The sequence below is a fragment of the Procambarus clarkii genome, chromosome 73 (assembly GCF_040958095.1).
Source record: "Procambarus clarkii isolate CNS0578487 chromosome 73, FALCON_Pclarkii_2.0, whole genome shotgun sequence".
Classification (NCBI taxonomy): Eukaryota; Metazoa; Arthropoda; class Malacostraca; order Decapoda; family Cambaridae; genus Procambarus; species Procambarus clarkii.
This window is the reverse complement of record NC_091222.1, coordinates 26,506,786-26,526,337: the sequence shown is the minus strand read 5'-3', so window position 1 is coordinate 26,526,337 and position 19,552 is coordinate 26,506,786. Positions and strand designations below refer to the sequence as shown.

The window sequence follows — 19,552 nt, the reverse complement described above, 5'->3', positions numbered from 1 at the left end:
TTCTCATCATCATGTCATTTCAGGTACTGCAGCTGTCTGTTATTCACTTCATTTTATATGTTTGAAACTTAATAATGCATTTTAATGTTTGTTAATTTCATAAATTTACTGTGTTCGTGGATATGGCTTTAGTACCTGTTGGTGCAGCCATTCCTGTATAGTGCGGGGAACAGCAGCACCGGTGACAGTGGTGTCACACACAGTGGATGTGATGGTGGTGGTGGTGAACTCAATATGATCAGAGCATTTTATCAAATGTTCTTCACACAATTGGCATCTGAACACTTTGTCACCTCACAGCACCACCAACATTTTATGAGCCAGAAGTCGTCTGTCACAACCTCCCCAACTTGTACACACTCATTTCCTTCCCAAGTACATCATCATCAGCCAAACTTGAATTGTGATTCAGCCTCGCCACTACAGACATTTAATGTGTCCCAGGTATCTGGTTATCCCCAGCAGCAGCATCAACATGTGCCACCACATTTTCTGAGTGAACCATTTCAAGGTGTAAATCAACATAATACAATAACTCCACAGCACCAAATTCATCATTATAACCCAAACTTCCAGCAACAGTCAGAATACCACCAGTACTTCCAAAGCCCTTTGTTATTTCAGCCTTACAACCCAGAACTAATGCATTGCCAGCAGTCACATACAGTGACTTCAAAACCACCGGGTCCCATCCATTTAACACCACCATCGACACAGATACATTCTGCTCAAATAGATACATCTTCCACCCCTTTACAGGATCAGAATAGCCTCAGTCCCCATCTCAACCATTCTCAGTTGAATTCTTCCTCCCATTCTACTGTCCAGACTCATGACCACCTGCCAAATAAGCTTCAGTCTAGCTCTTCTTCTAATCATGATAGTTGCTCTCCAAACTTTTTTCAGTATCAGTACATTTCTAACTACCTTAATCGTTCAACGCCTTCTCCTCCTGCTTCTCAATGTTCCAGCCATTCTCAGTATTCGGATCAAACACATTCACCCAACCAGTCTAAATGTCTTGCTTCTCCTACTCACTATGCGATGGTCCCACCACCTCGTCAGTCAAGCCCCTCATCTTGCCACCGACTTCGTAGTCATCTTCACAGTCATTCCCCTTATACTTTTCCTCACATGGACACTAAAAGACAGCCTCACCACCACCATCACCAGCAAGGCCTCTGTGGTAACACCAACAGCCGAATGTCATTCACAAGGCCGGCAGTGAAACCTCCCCCTCTGGTGCTAGCAAGACAGGTCTGTAAAAATAATCAGTGGTGTGATGTAGCTCAATTGGTAGCAACTGGGAAGGATAGTCAACCATTTTGTTGGTACAGTAATTGTTATATTTAACCAATTTGTTGTAGTATGGTTCAGTAGATTATTTTAGTTGACAGAATAGTGGCATAAGCATGTATAGAAATACCCATTATCTGTTGAGTATGACTTTGCTGCTGGGTTCTTGTACTCAATGGATTTTATATTTCTGGAGGTTACTGGTATTTTTTAATTTGGAGCCTCCAAGTTAATTTGATTTCTTTACATCTTTTTCTGAAACATTTATTTTACATTATGTTTATTACAACAGTCTACTGTGGTAGTGCGTGGCAGAATTTAACACTTCACTACTTGGGGTAAAACTTTATAGCCATACAGTATTTCTGCTTAGGTAGTTATCTCTTACTTTTGCACTTTGATGAGAATTGTTAATACAAGAGAACCATGAACATCATAATTTTCACAAATTTTAATAGAAAGTTAAAAAGTTTTACCTGTTTGGAGAAATTCAAGTGTACTATACATACTACACTCATTGCCATCTTATTTATCTTGGTGGCTTGTGATTATATTTTGTTTATAAAATGTTGTATTCAATTACTTGTAGGCAGTCACCAATGTAGGCTGGCCCCAGGTCAGGCTACAATAGAAAAACCATTAAAATCGTCCACATGCAATTTAATGTACACGATTTAATCTGCAGGTACTCAAGACCAATTTTAAACCAAAATTAAATTTAAAAGCCTCTAAATAGCTTTTCTAATGAAAATTACAAATGCCTACAATACATGACTTGGTGCACAAATTATATATGACTGCAAATAACTGCTTGAGAAAATACTAGTCATGGGTGCCTATCCCAGGTCCTTGGATGAGGATCACAGGTTCTTGGGAAAGTACGCCTTGCACATGGAAGAATACCTTTTGCACTTTGCAACGTACTCCATATTCTTGGAAGAGTTTCACTTGTTTTTGAGTGAGTGTCCCCAGGCCAGTAGTAGTGTACCTAGTATTCTTGGTGAAGTACTCAGGCACAATACATGGGAAAATATCCTTGGGATGTGGGTGAGTACCCCATGCTACTGGCTGTCACTGAGCTATGGGTTTAGCATTGATGCACTTTCCTGGCCTTAGAGGCATTGGTCTTTTGCAATGTGGCATGCAACTCTTGCTGTTCAGGCTTTGGGGATGGGGTGACACGGCTTGTTGCATATCCCTCTCCACTAGGCTCGGCTGTCCATCCGCTCTTTGTCTGTGCTTTGGTGATGCCTTGCCTCTTTTGAGGAGCCCCTTCTGGTCTCTCCTGTTGTGACATTTGACATCAGATGCTGCTGCATCTCTTCTGGTATCTTGCGCTCCTGCCATTTCAGAAGTTCCCATTGTAAATACTGTTGTCATTTTGTTCTGGTGGATGATCTTTTGTTTTGCCCCCTAGGGTCTGGCTGAGAATGAGCTCAGGCCTTTTTTTTTTTTCTTGCATGACGGTCTTGGGTGGTGCTACAGTACTTGCATTCGTGAGGACCTTTTAGCTTTCTGTTTCATTGGTCTTGTTTCTAATTTTAGGTCCATTTAAGCCCTTTTGGCTGTTTGTCCATTATGTCTTCCTGTATTGTTGTTTTTGTCTATGATGAATTTATAGGATTTGTCTTACACGCTGATCCTGCCCTGATTCCCTGCTGGTTCTCTTTGGTATTGCCAGTACTTTTCCCAGAATCTTCTCTTTTTTGCAGTGCTTTTTGCTGCCAATGCTGCACAAGCACTTTCTGGTGCATCATTGTTCTTTTCTGTGGTGTTTTGTGGTTGATTCTTTTGTCTGGGGGATGGATATTTCAGTGTTTTCTTGACATTATTTCAATATGTTCAGATGTCAATTTTTCCTGACATCTCCTGACATTTTCCTGCAGTATAACCATCAGCATCCTTCAGCTTGTCTGAAGTTGTCTTCTGGGCTGGTAGTGTCTCCAGCAGTTCTGGTGATCCATCCTGCTTGATTTTTGCGTGAAGTCTGCTTCCTCAATTTTCTTGGGTATTTCTGCCAGCATTTATTTTCTAGGTTTTGATCTTATCTCACTGACCTCTCCTTGGTGCAGACACCCAGCTGGTTCTTAGGACCTTAAGAGGTTTTTGTTTACCTGCATTCTATGTTGGCATTATTTACCACACTTTGAGATAGGGCAAAGTGCCTGCTGCTCTGTGTGGTTTTTTCTCATTGGCTGCACTGTTCTCCCTGTGCTCCGGTTTTGTGGAAAGTCATCATTTTTCAGGTGTTCTCCACATTTATCTTACTCAGACTTCTTGGCCCAGGGTATTTGGTGGGAAGCCTGTTACCTGCTCCTGCTTCCCTGCCTCATCCATCCAATGGGCCACCTGTCTCCTGGTTGGGTTCTCTTCAGACAGGGATGTCTCCTCCTCCTTCTGGCTCTACTCTACAGCCTGGGTAAGTACCACTTTTCATTTTATATTTTATTATCATCCTTGGTGTTTACCATGGAACCATGGAAGTCTTGCCTAAGGAAACAGCTGAAAGAGTTTTACTCAGAAATAAAGCTTTGAACTTAAATGAAAGCTCCTTTCTGAGCAGGTCAGTTGGTTGATATTTTTTCTCCTGCTTTGACCGCCAGGCTAAATGTGAGGACAGCAGGTCACTGTGCCTCTGTAGACATGTACTGACTCTGTAGACAGTGCTGACAGCATGGGGTGGAAGCAGTGTAACCAATTAGCAATCAGCAAAGTGATACTTAATGTTCTTCTTGAGGCTGAGTCAACTATACAACCATCCCAGCCTTACAAGATATGTCCAACCAATCACCCATATCCATTCCTACTCTCATTCTGCTACCACTAGCTTCACCACATCTCGTAGTGAAGCGAGATGTCTAGCGACAACAAAATAACATTGACACGCGATCAGCAACAAACAATTCCACAACCACAGCTGCCCAACATGACTCCTCAATGCGCTGAATAGCTATATCAGAATTTCCACATCTAACCTTTCACACACAGACCATGTTGAATCTCTTTCACTGGGACATTCCCCACTGATCAGTACATGTACACAGATTTAGACGATGTGACGAATGTGGGGATTTCCAGTAGGTACAGGAGCTTTAGCTCAGATCATTGCAATAACAAACAAAACAGAAATAACACTTAACAAATTTATATTTTTATTTCCAGGGTAGTAAATTATATTTTCTGATTGCTTATGCCTCCAAAGTATAGAAAATGCCTATTAGTCCCCCTCAAATTTTGCTTTGATCTTTGCTTAAGACAGCTTAGGGAAGATGCCTTGAAGGTACCAGAAGGCTGCAGACTTGAGAATGTCACAACTCTATATAAAGAGTCTGTAGCCTTTAAGTATCTTAAAGATGTCTTCCCTTATCTGTCTTAGGCAAAAGTCAATGTAGATTTTAAGGGGACTAATAACCATTTTCTGTTCTTTGGAAGCATAATAAATCAGAAAATAACACTACCCAGGATGAAAAATGGTTACATTATGTAATAGGGGATGTAGTCTTTCCAATGGGCTCTCAGGTGATCAGGAAATAAAGAAACAATACTGGAGTTTTGCAGAAATTCCCATGGCAGAGATAGCATATCCACAAGGCTAGATTTTGCAAATATTAAATAGAGGACAAGATGCTAATGGTAAGTAGTCAGATATAATGCAGCAGATGACTAGTGGCCAAAGGAAGAATATGGCGAGAACAGCAGAAACAGTACTGTAAAGGCCATCGAGACCTTCACTGTACACTGTAAAGTGACAAGTGGAATGAGAGCAAACTTCATAGTGCCTTTAATCATAGGGAAGGTTACTGAACACTGAATGATTCCTATGGTAGGGATGACACACGGAGCTCAGCAAAATTGGTGGACTCTACTGATAGATTCTTCCTAAAGTAGCACATACTGCAGCTAAAGAGGGAAAAGGCAGACTTGAGATGTATATGGAACACCCTGTCATCCAAAATGCAACATAAAGCCACTATTGTTCAAACATACAAAAATAAACTGTTGCACCAGTGTAACACGGGTTCGTGTTCCTCTCTCTTTACTTCCTTCTTTCTACTCCCTCTACCCCGTATTCTTACTTTTATTTCTAAACCAAGGGACTCCAAAACTTTTACCAAAGCCAACTCCATCGCCACGTGGTCCTAAGACGATTGGACCGACTTAGGATTCTACACCCAGTATGACGTGACCTAAGCTCTGAACAAAACCCTAGAGGTCACCCTCTGCTGCCACCACCAGACCAGTAATACAAGAGCAATGATCGAGGTCTGGATCGATCACGCTAATTAATCAACCTTGGGGCTTGATCCCCACTATAAACGATGACCTTGAGTGTGGAATAAATTACACGGTAATGATAATTCCGATTCGATGTTAGAATCGGCGCCCAATGCAACTCTGCCTCGTGTGGACCACGTGACCAGGACAAGTATACACATAAAACACATGGAAACAATAAAATGCAAATTATAACAAATTTAATTATTAAAAGAAAACTAAAACAAAATCTAAATATGTTCACTCCCTATCACTTTAAACACTCCCTACTTGACCTGAGTGGCAAATGAGACTATTTCTATACTTAACAATAGCAACTATACCTTGGGCGACCACAGCTCTAGGTGTTGGGGCTGTTCTTGGGGAGAGGTAAGATGTTGACCCTCTTATCCCAGCTGCTTCCGTGACCACACTGATCTCTTCCTTGTCTGGTCTCCCCCAGACAGAACATTGTATCCTTCCGCCTAGTCAAAGTTCTACCCAGTTACTAGCAAGGTTTAAGTTATAACAATTAACTCTGTTGTACTTAATTGATCCAGACTGGTTGAATTATTTTACTGAATTAGATTACACAAACATCTAACGGCAAAGCTGTTCCCGATCACAAAAATGGTTATTAAAACTTTGAGAAATATTAGACATGTCAACCCTGCTGACCTATGACCGCCGGTCACCTCCGCCTCAAAAGTTAGATCTGATTCGTGACGTCACTGATGGTGACTTAAACTCAATAATTAGAATACTCTTGATATTGTATCCAGTACTATTATACAATACAATTTTAATGCAAAATGAATAAAGGGCTAATTTCTCTAAATTGCTGAATACTATAGGATGGTTCATTATACGCAGCTATGAACAAAGCGTTGGTTATTTCCACCGCGAATTCCCCTGGGGGTCAGGTCACCATGCGGCTCAGCTTCCCATTCTCTTTTGTCGATAAACCACTCTGGATAATTCTTACAACAGCCTAGTTTGTTACACCAGAAACGTTCACATTTTGTACTATTAATTTTGCAGTGGACACGAGAAAGAAGGCAAGAACAGGTTCTGTAATTCCACTTTTTAGCATCCCATGTGGAGTATTCCAGTATCTTCTTGAGGTTATCTTGAGATGATTTTAGGGCTTTAGTGTCCCCCGCGGCCCGGTCCTCGACCAGGCCTCCACCCCCAGGACGCAGCCCGTGACAGCTGACTAACACCCAGGTACCTATTTTACTGCTAGGTAACAGGGGCATAGGTTGAAAGAAACTCTGCCCATTGTTTCTCGCCGGCGCCTGGGATCAAACCCAGGACCACAGGATCACAAGTCCAGCGTGCTGTCCACTCGGCCAACCGGCTCCCTAGGACTCCAGTAGGACAAAATGTAAAAATATTTGCTTATAACAGTTCAATTTTGTACATATTATCAGTAGTTGTTATACATGATATAATTTTTTGGAGTATAGGTTGATATTGAGAAGATAATATATGGGCACCACTATTAAATACTATTAAAAACCACTACTGTATATACCATTCATTAAAAATGTGTTATTTAAAGCTCAGAAACATAATTTTTGAAATAAATCATTAAGATTTAATGATAATGGCAGGAAAACTGTCCCTCTTCTGTGTTTTTAAGGCTGTACCGTCTCAGTCCCTCATAATCATCTTAATGAAAATCACTTCCTAAGCTCCTAGTCACTCCCATCATCTTATACTCTATAAGGATGATTCATTAGTATGTGGGAAAGCTCTTTTATGTCAAGTTTGAAAATGTGCAGATGAATTTGACATAATGGGGATTTAGCATGACTTTACACATTATCGGATGATCCATGGGTTTGCTATGTTCTTGGCATGTGTCTAGATTCCACACACACTATATTTATTGTGTTATGCACCAGTATAGCCAAGCCTTATGAAACTGTATGAAGACTTCAAGACCAATCCTAACCTAACATGAGCCAGGACTAGAATCTGGCTCTCATTATGAGGTAAGGGGAGCCTGAGGATCAAAAATACCATATGAGTAGTACTAACAAACCAGCCCAGCTAAATTAAGAAATGGTATCTCTGATGTAATCTAGACGAATTAATTATCACTGGCACAGGGACACTATTCTTACTAAAAATATTTAGTAGTCTATTAAGACTGCTCAATAGCTCGGTCGATAGAGCTTCGGCCCACACGCTTGGGGTCCACGGTTCGAGTCTCCTAGAGCCCAGGTGAATGGAATGGAATGGACTATATTTGCCGTTTCCAGGCACCACCAGATGGCACCTAAAGTCATCTGTTGGCAACAGAAATTATCCATGTGACCCAATCTTTGCGGGTCTCCTCCGCCAAATTATCAGTGGCAAAGAATGATACACCCAAACTACAGATGATTCTGAATCTTTCTTGGCATAGTTTCCACATGACCTGCCCAAGATGACTACTTTTCCTTGGTTTGCCAGGGGATTACAACCCAGTCTTGGCTCATTAACCTGAGCCTATTGACATGTTTCCTATCCATCTCAGGTTCAGGGACTGGTTCTTCAGAAGCTCTAGCTCTTCTTAGTGATTCAGGTCATGACCTGAATTTTGTAACTGTTAGTTGATTTGTGCTCCAAGTCACCTGTCTTGCCTGCTAGCCAAGATTTAGTGCTGCAAGTGATGGACTGGTGCAGTTTCATTTTAAATCTCTGGGTGTCCCACCTCTTGCTTAGGCAATGCCATAATTGGCTGAGGTTGGTTTGGGGTACCAGATTAGTCTCTTCTTTCTAGAGAGCACTTTGTGATTTATCAGCATTTGGTCATTGGAAGGTGCTGTACTGTTTTCTCCAGTAATCTGTGTTTTGCTGGATTAGGAGTTATGTAATGCATATATGTCCCATTGGGCCTCAGAGTTTCCCTGCTTAGGCATTTTCTTCTTCAATCTTTTGGGGATTTAGTTCCATCATAGCTTCCAGCCTCATCATTCGATCTGTTCATGGATGCATCCAGCCTGGGTTGAGACTTATAATCAAGTCTTCATGCTGTACATGAATTTTGTCTTGATTTAAGGTTAAATCAGTGTGTGTGAGTTGTTGGCTGCTTGAATTGCACAACTCTCCAGTATGGCTTGGCGATTGGATTGTGCTCAGATGGTTCTGCATTAGTCCATTGCTTGAACTGTTAGAGATTGGACTTGCTTGCTTTCAATATGGCAGTAGATTCTAGCTGTAGCTTTTCCTCTGGATTCTTGTGGTTTATTTCTTCGTGCGGGTCCACACTCGTCGGTTGTTGTATGTACTCATTGATTGTCTCTGCTGCCTTTGTCCTATTTTGATGGAATGGAAGGTGGATTTGGCTTCCTTTTCATGTATATATACGAGACATTTGGTCTCGTTAGGTGGAACAGTTTGCTTCCAGAGAAAAAACATTACCTCCAGGTTTACATAGTCCCATTCCTTTACCATGAGATTTTGGTATTGGATTCTTTACATCTCTACTGAAACAGGTAGGATTTGATCCATTTCCACCAGTCTGGATGCTGCTTCCTGTCCTGTCCAAATTGGAGAGCTTTTAATGTGTCATCATTTTGTTGTCTTCCATGTTATCTTCAGGTCTCACATGCTTGTCATGCCCTGCCCCAAGGCTTGCCTCTTCCAGTTGATTTGACTGATGGCTAAGGATCCAAAACTTTTCACTTACTCTCTAAATATTAAAGGGACATAACTAGCTGATCTCCTTTGGTCTTCAAAAGGGGACTTGATTGGCACCTCCAAAGGATACCAGATCAAACTGGCTTGTAATTCATATGTCAGACAGCAAGCAGCAGCATCTAACAGCCTGATTGACCAGACAACAACCACTGATGTTGCAGCTGCAGGAACAATGATTTTTGGAAATATATCAAGATAGTGTCAGGTAAATCCTATGCCTGTTGCCTAAGGAAGCATACCTCGATCATCCTCCGTGCCTATTGCCTCCTGTTTGGCTATTTCTGTAGCAGAGATTTGGGCCCGAGGGTCCTGAAGGTCGAACGGGACCTTTGCATCTAATTTTCTGCCAGTTATGTCATGTCTCCACCACTGGTATGTTGCCCCGAGTCCTGTCTGTCTTCTGCAGTCTACTTTGGTAAGTTTTCCTTTAATTTTGCATGCACGAGCCATTACTTTGCATCGGAAGGTGGCTCAGGGAAGCTACAAAAGAGGTCTTGCTCAGAAATAAAAAGCCGAGTTGAATGAAATGCTCTTTTCTGAGCTGCGCCTCGGTAGCTCCTCCCTTCCTCAATTTTAGTTTACACAAATTCATTTGGGTAGCTCAAGTGAGGGTAGCCACCTCTCCCACGTGAGCAATTCTAGTTGGTGCTGCTGCTGTCTAGTGGCAATCAGTGTAGTGGTAGTTGTATGTTATGCTATTTCAAAATGAGTTGACTATAATAGAAATCCTAATGCGATAATTTTCAGGGGTATTGAGAGGTATGATTCGTTCTTTGGTGTCATTGTAAATGGTTATTCTTGTTGGAGGACTGAGATACATTCTCCACTATGTTCCTCACCCCTGGACTACAGAACAAGAAAATTTGCTAAGTTACTTGTTTGGTAGGCTCCAAGATGGTAGGCTCCATCAATGCTTTGCATACGATGGTCATTGTGATAAGTCTTGTGCCATGGCTCACGAGAGCTACTGAGCCACCACTTAGAAATGAACATTTCATTCTACTCAATGCTCTGTTTACTGAATGTTTGAGTCTTAAGTTTCTCTAATGCATCTGGTTCTTTACTTTGCTTTATTGACATCATCTTGGGGTGCACATTACGACTGTGCCACATAATGTAATTGTAATTATATCGTATTTATATTGTATATGTTTGTGTAAATGTAGCTATGAATTGTAGAGGTGTAATTAATAACAATTACTGTTGTTCTTCAGTCTCTATTATGGTTCAGTCTTTGCATGCTTGGTATACATTTTGTATTTAAAGAACTGATGGAAACTTTGTTATTACAATTATTAATGTATGGGTTTGTGGGGCTGAGAAGCTCCTTAAAAAGCAGGTTTGGTATTTGTTGTTTAATTAGAGAGAAACTGTATTTCCTGCACATAACTGACTACTAACAACACCCAGAAAACCATCACTTATATAGAGCGTGCTACTCTCTATATCAGGAACAGGTGTTTGGAAATAATTGGATATAAACAGTGCAACATGTTGAATATACTTTATGGGTTTTTGTAAGAACATTAATTATCAGTGACCTGGGCAATTATGAGAACTGTGCTTTTGCATTTGTTATTCATTGTAAATGACTGCTGATCTAATAGATTTACAGGAATTGCTTGATAATTATTTTATGTTATTCCGTAACAGAGGTTATCAAGCAATGAACTTCCTGATGTCCTCACACCCGAGCCGCCCACATTGGCTGCTATGCCACGCAACCTCATCGTTCGCTTAAAGTAGGCGAGCCAATGAACGAAAAGTATAGATTGATGTGGACAAGAAGTGCAAATTTCCAGCACCACAACAGTTTGGTAACTTTTAAGATTTTTGGCTGTTATATATACAGTGAATGACACTTTTTTTAATGATATACAGGAATAAAAAAAAAAATATAAAAAGAAAAAAATGGTAGGGAAAGCAAATGAAAAAGATACACAATTGTGAGTACATTAACAAAAATTAATATATTTCTTGGGCTTGCAGCTTGCATAAAACTTAAGTTGCCTTGCAATATGTGTTAGTGTGAATTTATATATATATATATATATATATATATATATATATATATATATATATATATATTATAATATATATTATAATATATATATTATATAATATAATATATATATATAATATAAAATAATGATTTATTAAGTGCCTTGATTTTGACTTTATTGGTACCCCATCTACCCATCTTCAGTTAGCTAATGATGATGGCAAAAGGGCACAGTGATCACAACTTACCATTTTACTTTATAAAATTACAAAAAAAAGTCAATTGCCTTGAAATTGGTTATTGTTTTATGTTATTAGTGGTGTGTGTGTGTGTGATATGTGAGCAGTCTTGTGTTATGGTTACGTCGCTGACGGCGGAGACTTTACCTGAAGGTTTAAAGGATACATAAGAAAAATGTTATACAGTATAAATATAATGTTGTTACTTATACTATGCCCATAGGATTCAAATGCAAGAAAACGTTTTAGAAACAGGGAAAAAATAGGAGTTGTCAATTGACACACAACTGCAAAAACAGGTCATGGAGGATTATGCTGTGTGCTGTCACGTTGAACTGTTTTAATGAACAAAGAAAAATAAGACAAATAACATACTGTTTCGTAACAAACGGGTACAAACTAGAAAAACTATCCACGTGTTTACCCCACTTGGACTATTGCATTATTAATGAATATTTCATTAACCATAAAATATTGGAAAATTCTCATTAGTCTTGATTCATTGTATGAAGCCTGAGTCAACCAGAAGGAAGCCAAACTTGTTGTTAGTGATGGTATTTACCCGTGGGAAGTCCAGATCAATGTAGTGTGCACAAGAATGTGGTGTGTACAGAAATGGGAAATTAACATTTCCATGTCAAGTGTGGGACTGAAGTGAGTTTTTTATTCGACTGGAATTATATCCAGAACTATTTTCATGTAGCAATTGTGAAAGTCATCTCCTCATTTAATGGCACTTGAGTTGTTTTTAATATTAGTTTAACTTCATGGAATACTTAAAGTGCTCTCCTAGAGTGACTTAGCACTTAAGGGGCACTTAGGGGGTAGTAGCCAGAGCCAAGAATCTGTATGGTAGTATTATTCATTCCGCTAATATTAGTACATGAAGCATTTATCATTCATCAAATGGTAAGGCATGATAAAGTACAATTTTTCAATTAAATTATTTATTAATGAACCAAGGGTTAAAGATTTTATAATTTTTACAAGTTCAAGCAAACTATTGTTATTTAAGCTTCCTTTATCTGTGATTCCACCCATTAATTATATACATGTATGTGTGTGTGTGTGTATATATATATTGTGTATGCGTGTGTGTGTATATATATATATATATGTGTGTGTGTGTGTGTGTGGTGCATGTAATATTAATATTACATGCCACACACGCACACATGCACACGCACGCACGCGCGCACACACACACACACACACACACACACACACACACACACACACACACACACACACACATACATATATATATATATATATATATATATATATACATATTCATCTTCACATACTATACATATTTATATTGTCATGAACGTCCACACACCCACCACACATGCAGATAAATACATTAATATAAGTTTAAATACAATGTGTGTGTGCGTGCATGCATATTTGTGCATGTTGTGAAAATATATATATATATATACACACACACACACACAGTTTTAATGAACAAAAGATAAAACAAGACAGCAAATCAAGAAATATCATATGTGCATTATAATGTACTGTACTTGCATTTTTTTTACTACTTTATACAGTAATTAGATATACCAGGCAATTAGGCAAGATAATTTCCAAATTATCCCTTGAAGGGCATTGTGTTAGGTCTTACAAATCTTATCAGACGTACAATATGGTAATTGCAAAAGCTATCATTTAACTACTATCCTTTCTTGTGCAGAATAAAGTATTGATTTGGGTCAATAGAAAACTTGTTAGAAATGCCTTTTTGAAGCGCATAGTTACCAGCAGTACTAGTATTGTTTTATGGTGTCATGAAATAAGCATTTTATTTAAAATTTATAAATTTACATTAAAATTGACTAAATACAGTAATCTATCAAATTTTGAGTTGCTGTAAAAAATTATTTTGATTGAAGAGTTTTTTTTATAATGGTTCTATCTTGGTTATCAATTGCATTACCATAGTTTCGTTTATCATTTTAATATACATTATCAGTTTTGTGATTATCTAAAACTAAATTTGCTATCAGGATTAAATGTCTTAAATAAACATGAATGTGGTTAATGGATTGTTTCAGAGATTTGAGAGTTCTGGCAAAATCAAATTTGTTTTAACATGTAAAGCATATTATTATTTGTATCATGCCTTGTGTATCTCTGTGAAACTTCATGCATGAGAGAGAGAGAAAGAGTGTTGTTAGAAAATAATGCCTAAATCAAATTTATTTGTGTTTCCTGGACAATGGAAATCTTAAGACTCACTCATAGCAGCCTGGGAAAATGCTCGGCCAGTTGTGATGATCTCTCTAGTTTTCATCGAAAAGGTAATGGGATTTGATTGAGATTTCAAGATGTATTTTCAGCACACTCTTAATTTATGTATGTTGCGCAGTTTAGTATATTAGTGTTGTTGTAGATACATTGTCATATTTATTCCACACAAAGGTATACATTGTCATATTTAAGCCACACAGAGGTGCAATTGTCAAAACATCAGTAAGTAGAAGTCCTTTTCCAGTTTTAACAAGAGAATTTATTGCAATGAATAATTGCGAGACCAAATAATTTGCTGTATACATATCTTCCTTTTTCTACATATTTTAATATACAAGATACAAAAACAAATTAGATAACTGAAAAAATTATTTTAATCCTTTTTTTTTTACTAGAGTATTTTATCAAATGCTGTATGAGCAGTGCAGTATTTATTTTTTCATTTTGGCACATGTAGTAATTACTTCTTTATCTTGCCTTTCTTTCATTTACTGCCTTGAGGTAGGGTCAACCAGGCCATTGGATGCCACTGTATGCAGTGACATACAAAGCTCTTCTAGGAACACATTGCTATTGTAAGTTGTTAAGATATACAATATTCCTTCCATTTCCTAGAAAGAAACTGAACTAATTTCTGTCACAAGTAGCCAAAGTTATCATTCAGGATTTTATAGGTCGTTTTAATTTGTTTGTCCCTGTTATAAATAATAAAGGGCTTACCCCAATAGTTAACTTGCTGATTGTTGATAATTACAGGTTTTGTTCATATTTCTAACTGCTTGGTTGTTTGAATGTGTGTTTGGAAGTACAGTATTTCAAATAATTATTGTTCATGAACTCATAGTGACATGGACCAAACTTTAAAATATGAAGTTTGTTTTATTTCTATTTAGAAGTGTAATAGGGGTTACTGATCATAATAGATACAGCCAAGTTGTGCGTAAAGCTGTCATGTACGTTCACACAAGTTATTCCATTGAATATATTATCCTACATGCAGATATTTGTAAATGAAGAAAAATACTGCATGAATAATGTTTTTAGACAAAATAAAATATGAATAAAAAAATAGAGGGATGGGGGAGGGGGCACCAGTGCACACGTTAAAGAATACAGACATTATATTTGAATGATAAATCTTAGGGATGAAAATATTTTATGATAGGAGTGTTAACTGATTTGAGTCTATATCTTCAAAATGATACAAAAAGAGGGTGGCCATAAAAACTTGAATAATAACATTTATCTTGTAGTGAACACCAAGTGTTTTTCTTGGTTATTTAAATTGCAGCTTCTTCCAAATGAGCATAATATTTAAGGTAAATGCAGATTATTGCAATATTTCATGTAATTTGGATGAGCATGTATGCACTGAACTCACGATTTGGCTAATAATTTCTAACAGTGAACAACCTATTTTAAACAAATGAAGGTTCCTCCAGCCTCTGTGCATGTATTCAAAGATGTAAACTCAATACCTCACTTACGTATGTTGACACAATACTGCAGTTCTGTACAATGTGCTATAGTTTTGTACATTCTGTTGTAGTACAGCACATTCTACTGTAGTTTTGTTTATTCTACTCCAGTCTTGTATATTCTACTGTAGTTCAGTACATTCTACTGTAGTTCGGTACATTCTACTGTAGTTCAGTACATTCTGCTGTGGTTCAATACATTCTACTGGCGTTCAATACATTCTACTGTAGTTCAGTACATTCTACTGTAGTTCAGTACATGCTACTGTAGTTCAATACATTCTACTGTAGTTCAGTACATTCTACTGTAGTTCAGTACATTCTACTATCATTCTGTACATTGTACTACAGTTCTGTATATTGTACCCTAGTTGTAACATACACTGTGCTGCTTGTGTCAGATGGTATGGAAGTAATAGCATGTTTCACTCATGTTCTGGAATGATATAGCATTGGTGAAGGGTCTCTTTGGTGTCAGTGCAGACAGTCATCAGTTTGTAAAACACATTTGTATCTCTGACTTTTCTTGGTTTCTCTAGGGGGGGGAATAGAAATATACTTGATATATATATATTACATGTTTTATATCTTGTGTTTTCAATATGTTTTAATGTCCTAATTAAAAAGCAGATAAAATTTAGTGAAGAGAATAAAAATGGTATTTGCCCCCCCCCCCTCCCCTCTCCTTCCCCTGGAGTATACATATGAACTATAAAAAAAAGTATACTGATACATTTGTATGAATAGATGATTGTGTGTGTGAATGTATGTATATTCTGTACGTGTTTTCTTCATTTTGGTTTTCACTCGACCATTCAGGCATCAGTTATCATAAAATCCTATTTGTTTGGAAACACTCTGTTATTATTTTAATGAGTCTACCAGCTAGAATGCCTCACAGGGAGCATTTGTGTAATTGTGTATTGCTACAGGGGGACCCAAAAGTGTTGTTGAAGTATTATAATGTGTGCTCTGTGAACTATTTTATACCTAAAGTGATAAAAGCCGTCACTGGCAGATAAGTTTATTTTTCAGGAATTATGAAAAGAAAATACTTGAAAAAAATTTACAAGAGAATGAAATTGTAAAATAAAAATGATAAAAGAAGATAAAATGCTAAAGACTTGTTTTATTTTCTCGTAAATGGTAATTGTTTGGTTGTATTTGGTTGGTGACTGGTTGTGTATGGTCACACATGGTTAGTTACTAATTGTGTGTGATTTTCTTCTCTTACCATCAATATTCACTATGTAATATGATAAACATGTTTTTCGTTTTTTTCTTCATAGAATTGCTTATACAGTTCAACACACGTTTAAAAATATGATGCAAGAAAAAATACAGAAAAAAGTGATAATAGATTATTTAGCAACGTTGTTTACACTCAAGTTTTGAGTGAATTAACTGCAGAATTCAAAATTTCTCAGAATGTGAAGTTTTTGTTATAAAACATTTCACTGAGGAAAGTTGCATCAAAATGCTGAATAATAGATGAAATGATATAAGCATTTTTAAAAACATTTTGCATATATTCATAAAAAAATACAGGGTAGGTGAGCTAGGTAGAAATTTCTTGAATTTTGAACCAATGTGTTGGAAATCTATTCATATATTTATCACGCTCATGATGTGCTTGCATTCTGTCTTCACGTGTTGGGATGACTAGGATTTTAATTGTCTGCTAATGATAAATGTAATATGCCCGTGTATATGGCTTTCCACGTTTACAATATTCTTGGCACAGATTTCACTCCTACCTAACTGGATGTTTGGTCTGCGAGTCATGCGACCAGATCTTATACCAAGCTTCTTTCAGGGTTGGAGATGGGCATGATGGGAACTGTAGGTGAGGGCAAGAGGGACATAACTGAACCCCACAGCTGTTTTGCTCCACTGCCCCTTCTCTAGCTCGCTCACTCGCATGCTTTCCTCTTTCCCTCCACCTCCTTTTCCTGTGCTCTATCCCTCTTTCTCCTGCCTCCATTTCCCATCCCCACTACCAATTTTTCCTACCTCTTCTTTTTCTCTCCCATCCTCTTTCTCCTCCCTCTTCCAATTTCTCCTTCCTCTTACCCACTCACACTTTCTCACTTTCTTTAACCTTCCTTTTCTCTTTCTTTTCACCTAACTCTTTCTCCACACCCTTCTCTTCACCCTTCCTCTTTCTACCCCCCCCCCTTCTTTTTTTTCACCCTTGTTTCTTTCTCCTCCTTTTCCTCTCTAATTTCCCCATCCGCTCTTCCTCATTCCTCCTTCCCTTCCATCCCACCTTTATCTCTATCCATTTTATCTCCTTTCTCGCCCAAATTCTTGTATTTACTCTTATCTTTGCTGTACTTACTGCCTCATCCCAATTTTAAATTATATTCTGTCTTATACAGAAGTCTCTCTCTTTATGTGCAGTATTTAAACCTGTCTATAAGTTTACCTAATTTTATATGTTAATGACTTACTTTTAACCCATCTTTCTATCCTATTTTACATCTTCTCAACGTTTGTTTTTCATAGATCCTTAATGCGTGACTACTCTTTGTTCTTTTATACTGAAAGTAATTGGTTTTCTATTAATTTTTTGTATTTTCTTGCAGATTTTGTTTATGTATAGTTTTCTTCAATAAAGATCATACAATTTGCATGATTGTTATTTAACACACCCATTCATAATGTACAGTACTTATTGTCCAAGATAAGAAGATAAGAATAAAGGTAACTGCAGAAGGTCTAGTGGCCCATACGAGGCAGCTCTTGAGAGATGTATTTATTTCATACACTCAAGCATCTCTGAGATAAAATATATATATAATAGAACTATCATCTTCAGACTGCTTAAATTAAAAGGCATCAAACTTCAGGATAAGGTTTTTTGCACCTGCCTTGTGTCTACCTTGTGATAGGAAGGTAGAAATAGTCTAAGCTACTCTTATCGCTTTGAGGTGTATTTTATTGTCTCAATGGACGTACTTGAACTTTATGATGATTTTAGGGCTCCAGTGTCCCCTGGAGCCCTCCTGGGGACACCTGGTTGACGTCCTCCTGGTTGACGTCCGGTCTACCAGTAAGGTAAGGGAATGTTCTACTATTCTTTCTTGTTCATTACAACCAATGGAGTATGGCACAAATTTTCAGGTCATATACTTAATATAAGAGTACAGTACTGTATTTGTATATTTTGTTGCATTTGCAATTCTGCAGTTGCAATACTGTGAACCTTGATAACCAATCACCTCTGTATAATAGACTAAATGCCAACTCTATACCCAACTCCCTAGGTATGGAGGGAGGGAATTATCAGGGGAAAGCGCCAAGCCATTAGGACTATATAGCCCTTGGAAGGGGGTCAAATGAAACACCATTATTAATGTGTTATCTAAAATAACTACTATAGAAAAATTTGTGATAAAGATGATTAGTATGTAAATTTTTGTTACAGTTGAATGTAAGTTGGTACAGTACAGTATTTCAAATTACTTAATTTATACTTCTCTTTATTGACAATTTTATTTGCACCTGGCCAATGAATGGTATTAGGCTACTAAGGAAGTGATAACATAGGCTACCTAGGAAGAGATACATTAGGCTACCTAGGAACATACCTTAGGCTACCTAGGAAGTAATACCTTAGGCTACCTAGGAAGTAATACCTTAGGCTACCCAGGAAGTAATACCTTAGGCTACCCAGGAAGTAATACCTTAGGCTACCCAGGAAGTAATACCTTAGGCTACCCAGGAAGTAATACCTTAGGCTACCTAGGAAGAAATACCTTAGGCTACCCAGGAAGTAATACCTTAGGCTACCCAGGAAGTAATACCTTAGGCTACCTAGGAAGTAATACCTTAGGCTACCTAGGAAGAAATACCTTAGGCTACCCAGGAAGTAATACCTTAGGCTACCCAGCAAGTGATACCTTAGGCTACCTAGGAAGTAATACCTTAGGCTACCTAGCAAGTGATACCTTAGGCTACCTAGGAAGAAATACCTTAGGCTACCCAGGAAGTAATACCTTAGGCTACCCAGGAAGTAATACCTTAGACTACCCAGGAAGTAATACCTTAGGCTACCCAGCAAGTGATACCTTAGGCTACCCAGGAAGTAATACCTTAGGCTACCCAGGAAGTAATACCTTAGGCTACCCAGGAAGTAATACCTTAGGCTACCTAGGAAGTAATACCTTAGGCTACCTAGGAAGTAATACCTTAGGTTACCTAGGAAGTGATACCTTAGGCTACCTAGGAAGTAATACCTTAGGCTACCTAGGAAGTAATACCTTAGGTTACCTAGGAAGTGATACCTTAGGCTACCTAGGAAGTAATACCTTAGGCTACCTAGGAAG

General features: G+C 38.0%; 2 protein-coding genes across 2 annotated transcripts in view; one reads left to right on the top strand and one right to left on the bottom strand.

Annotated features, from left to right (window-relative positions):
• The window catches only part of LOC138356605 (uncharacterized), a 110,393-nt gene that overhangs the window by 18,167 nt on the left and 72,674 nt on the right, over positions 1-19,552 (bottom strand). The window lies entirely within an intron of this gene.
• LOC138356537 (G-box-binding factor-like) lies at positions 31-17,854 on the top strand. Its single transcript, XM_069312732.1, has 2 exons — positions 31-1,257; positions 10,897-17,854. Exons 1-2 carry the CDS (start codon positions 235-237, stop codon positions 10,987-10,989), a joined length of 1,116 nt encoding a protein of 371 aa, XP_069168833.1. The 5' UTR covers positions 31-234; the 3' UTR covers positions 10,990-17,854.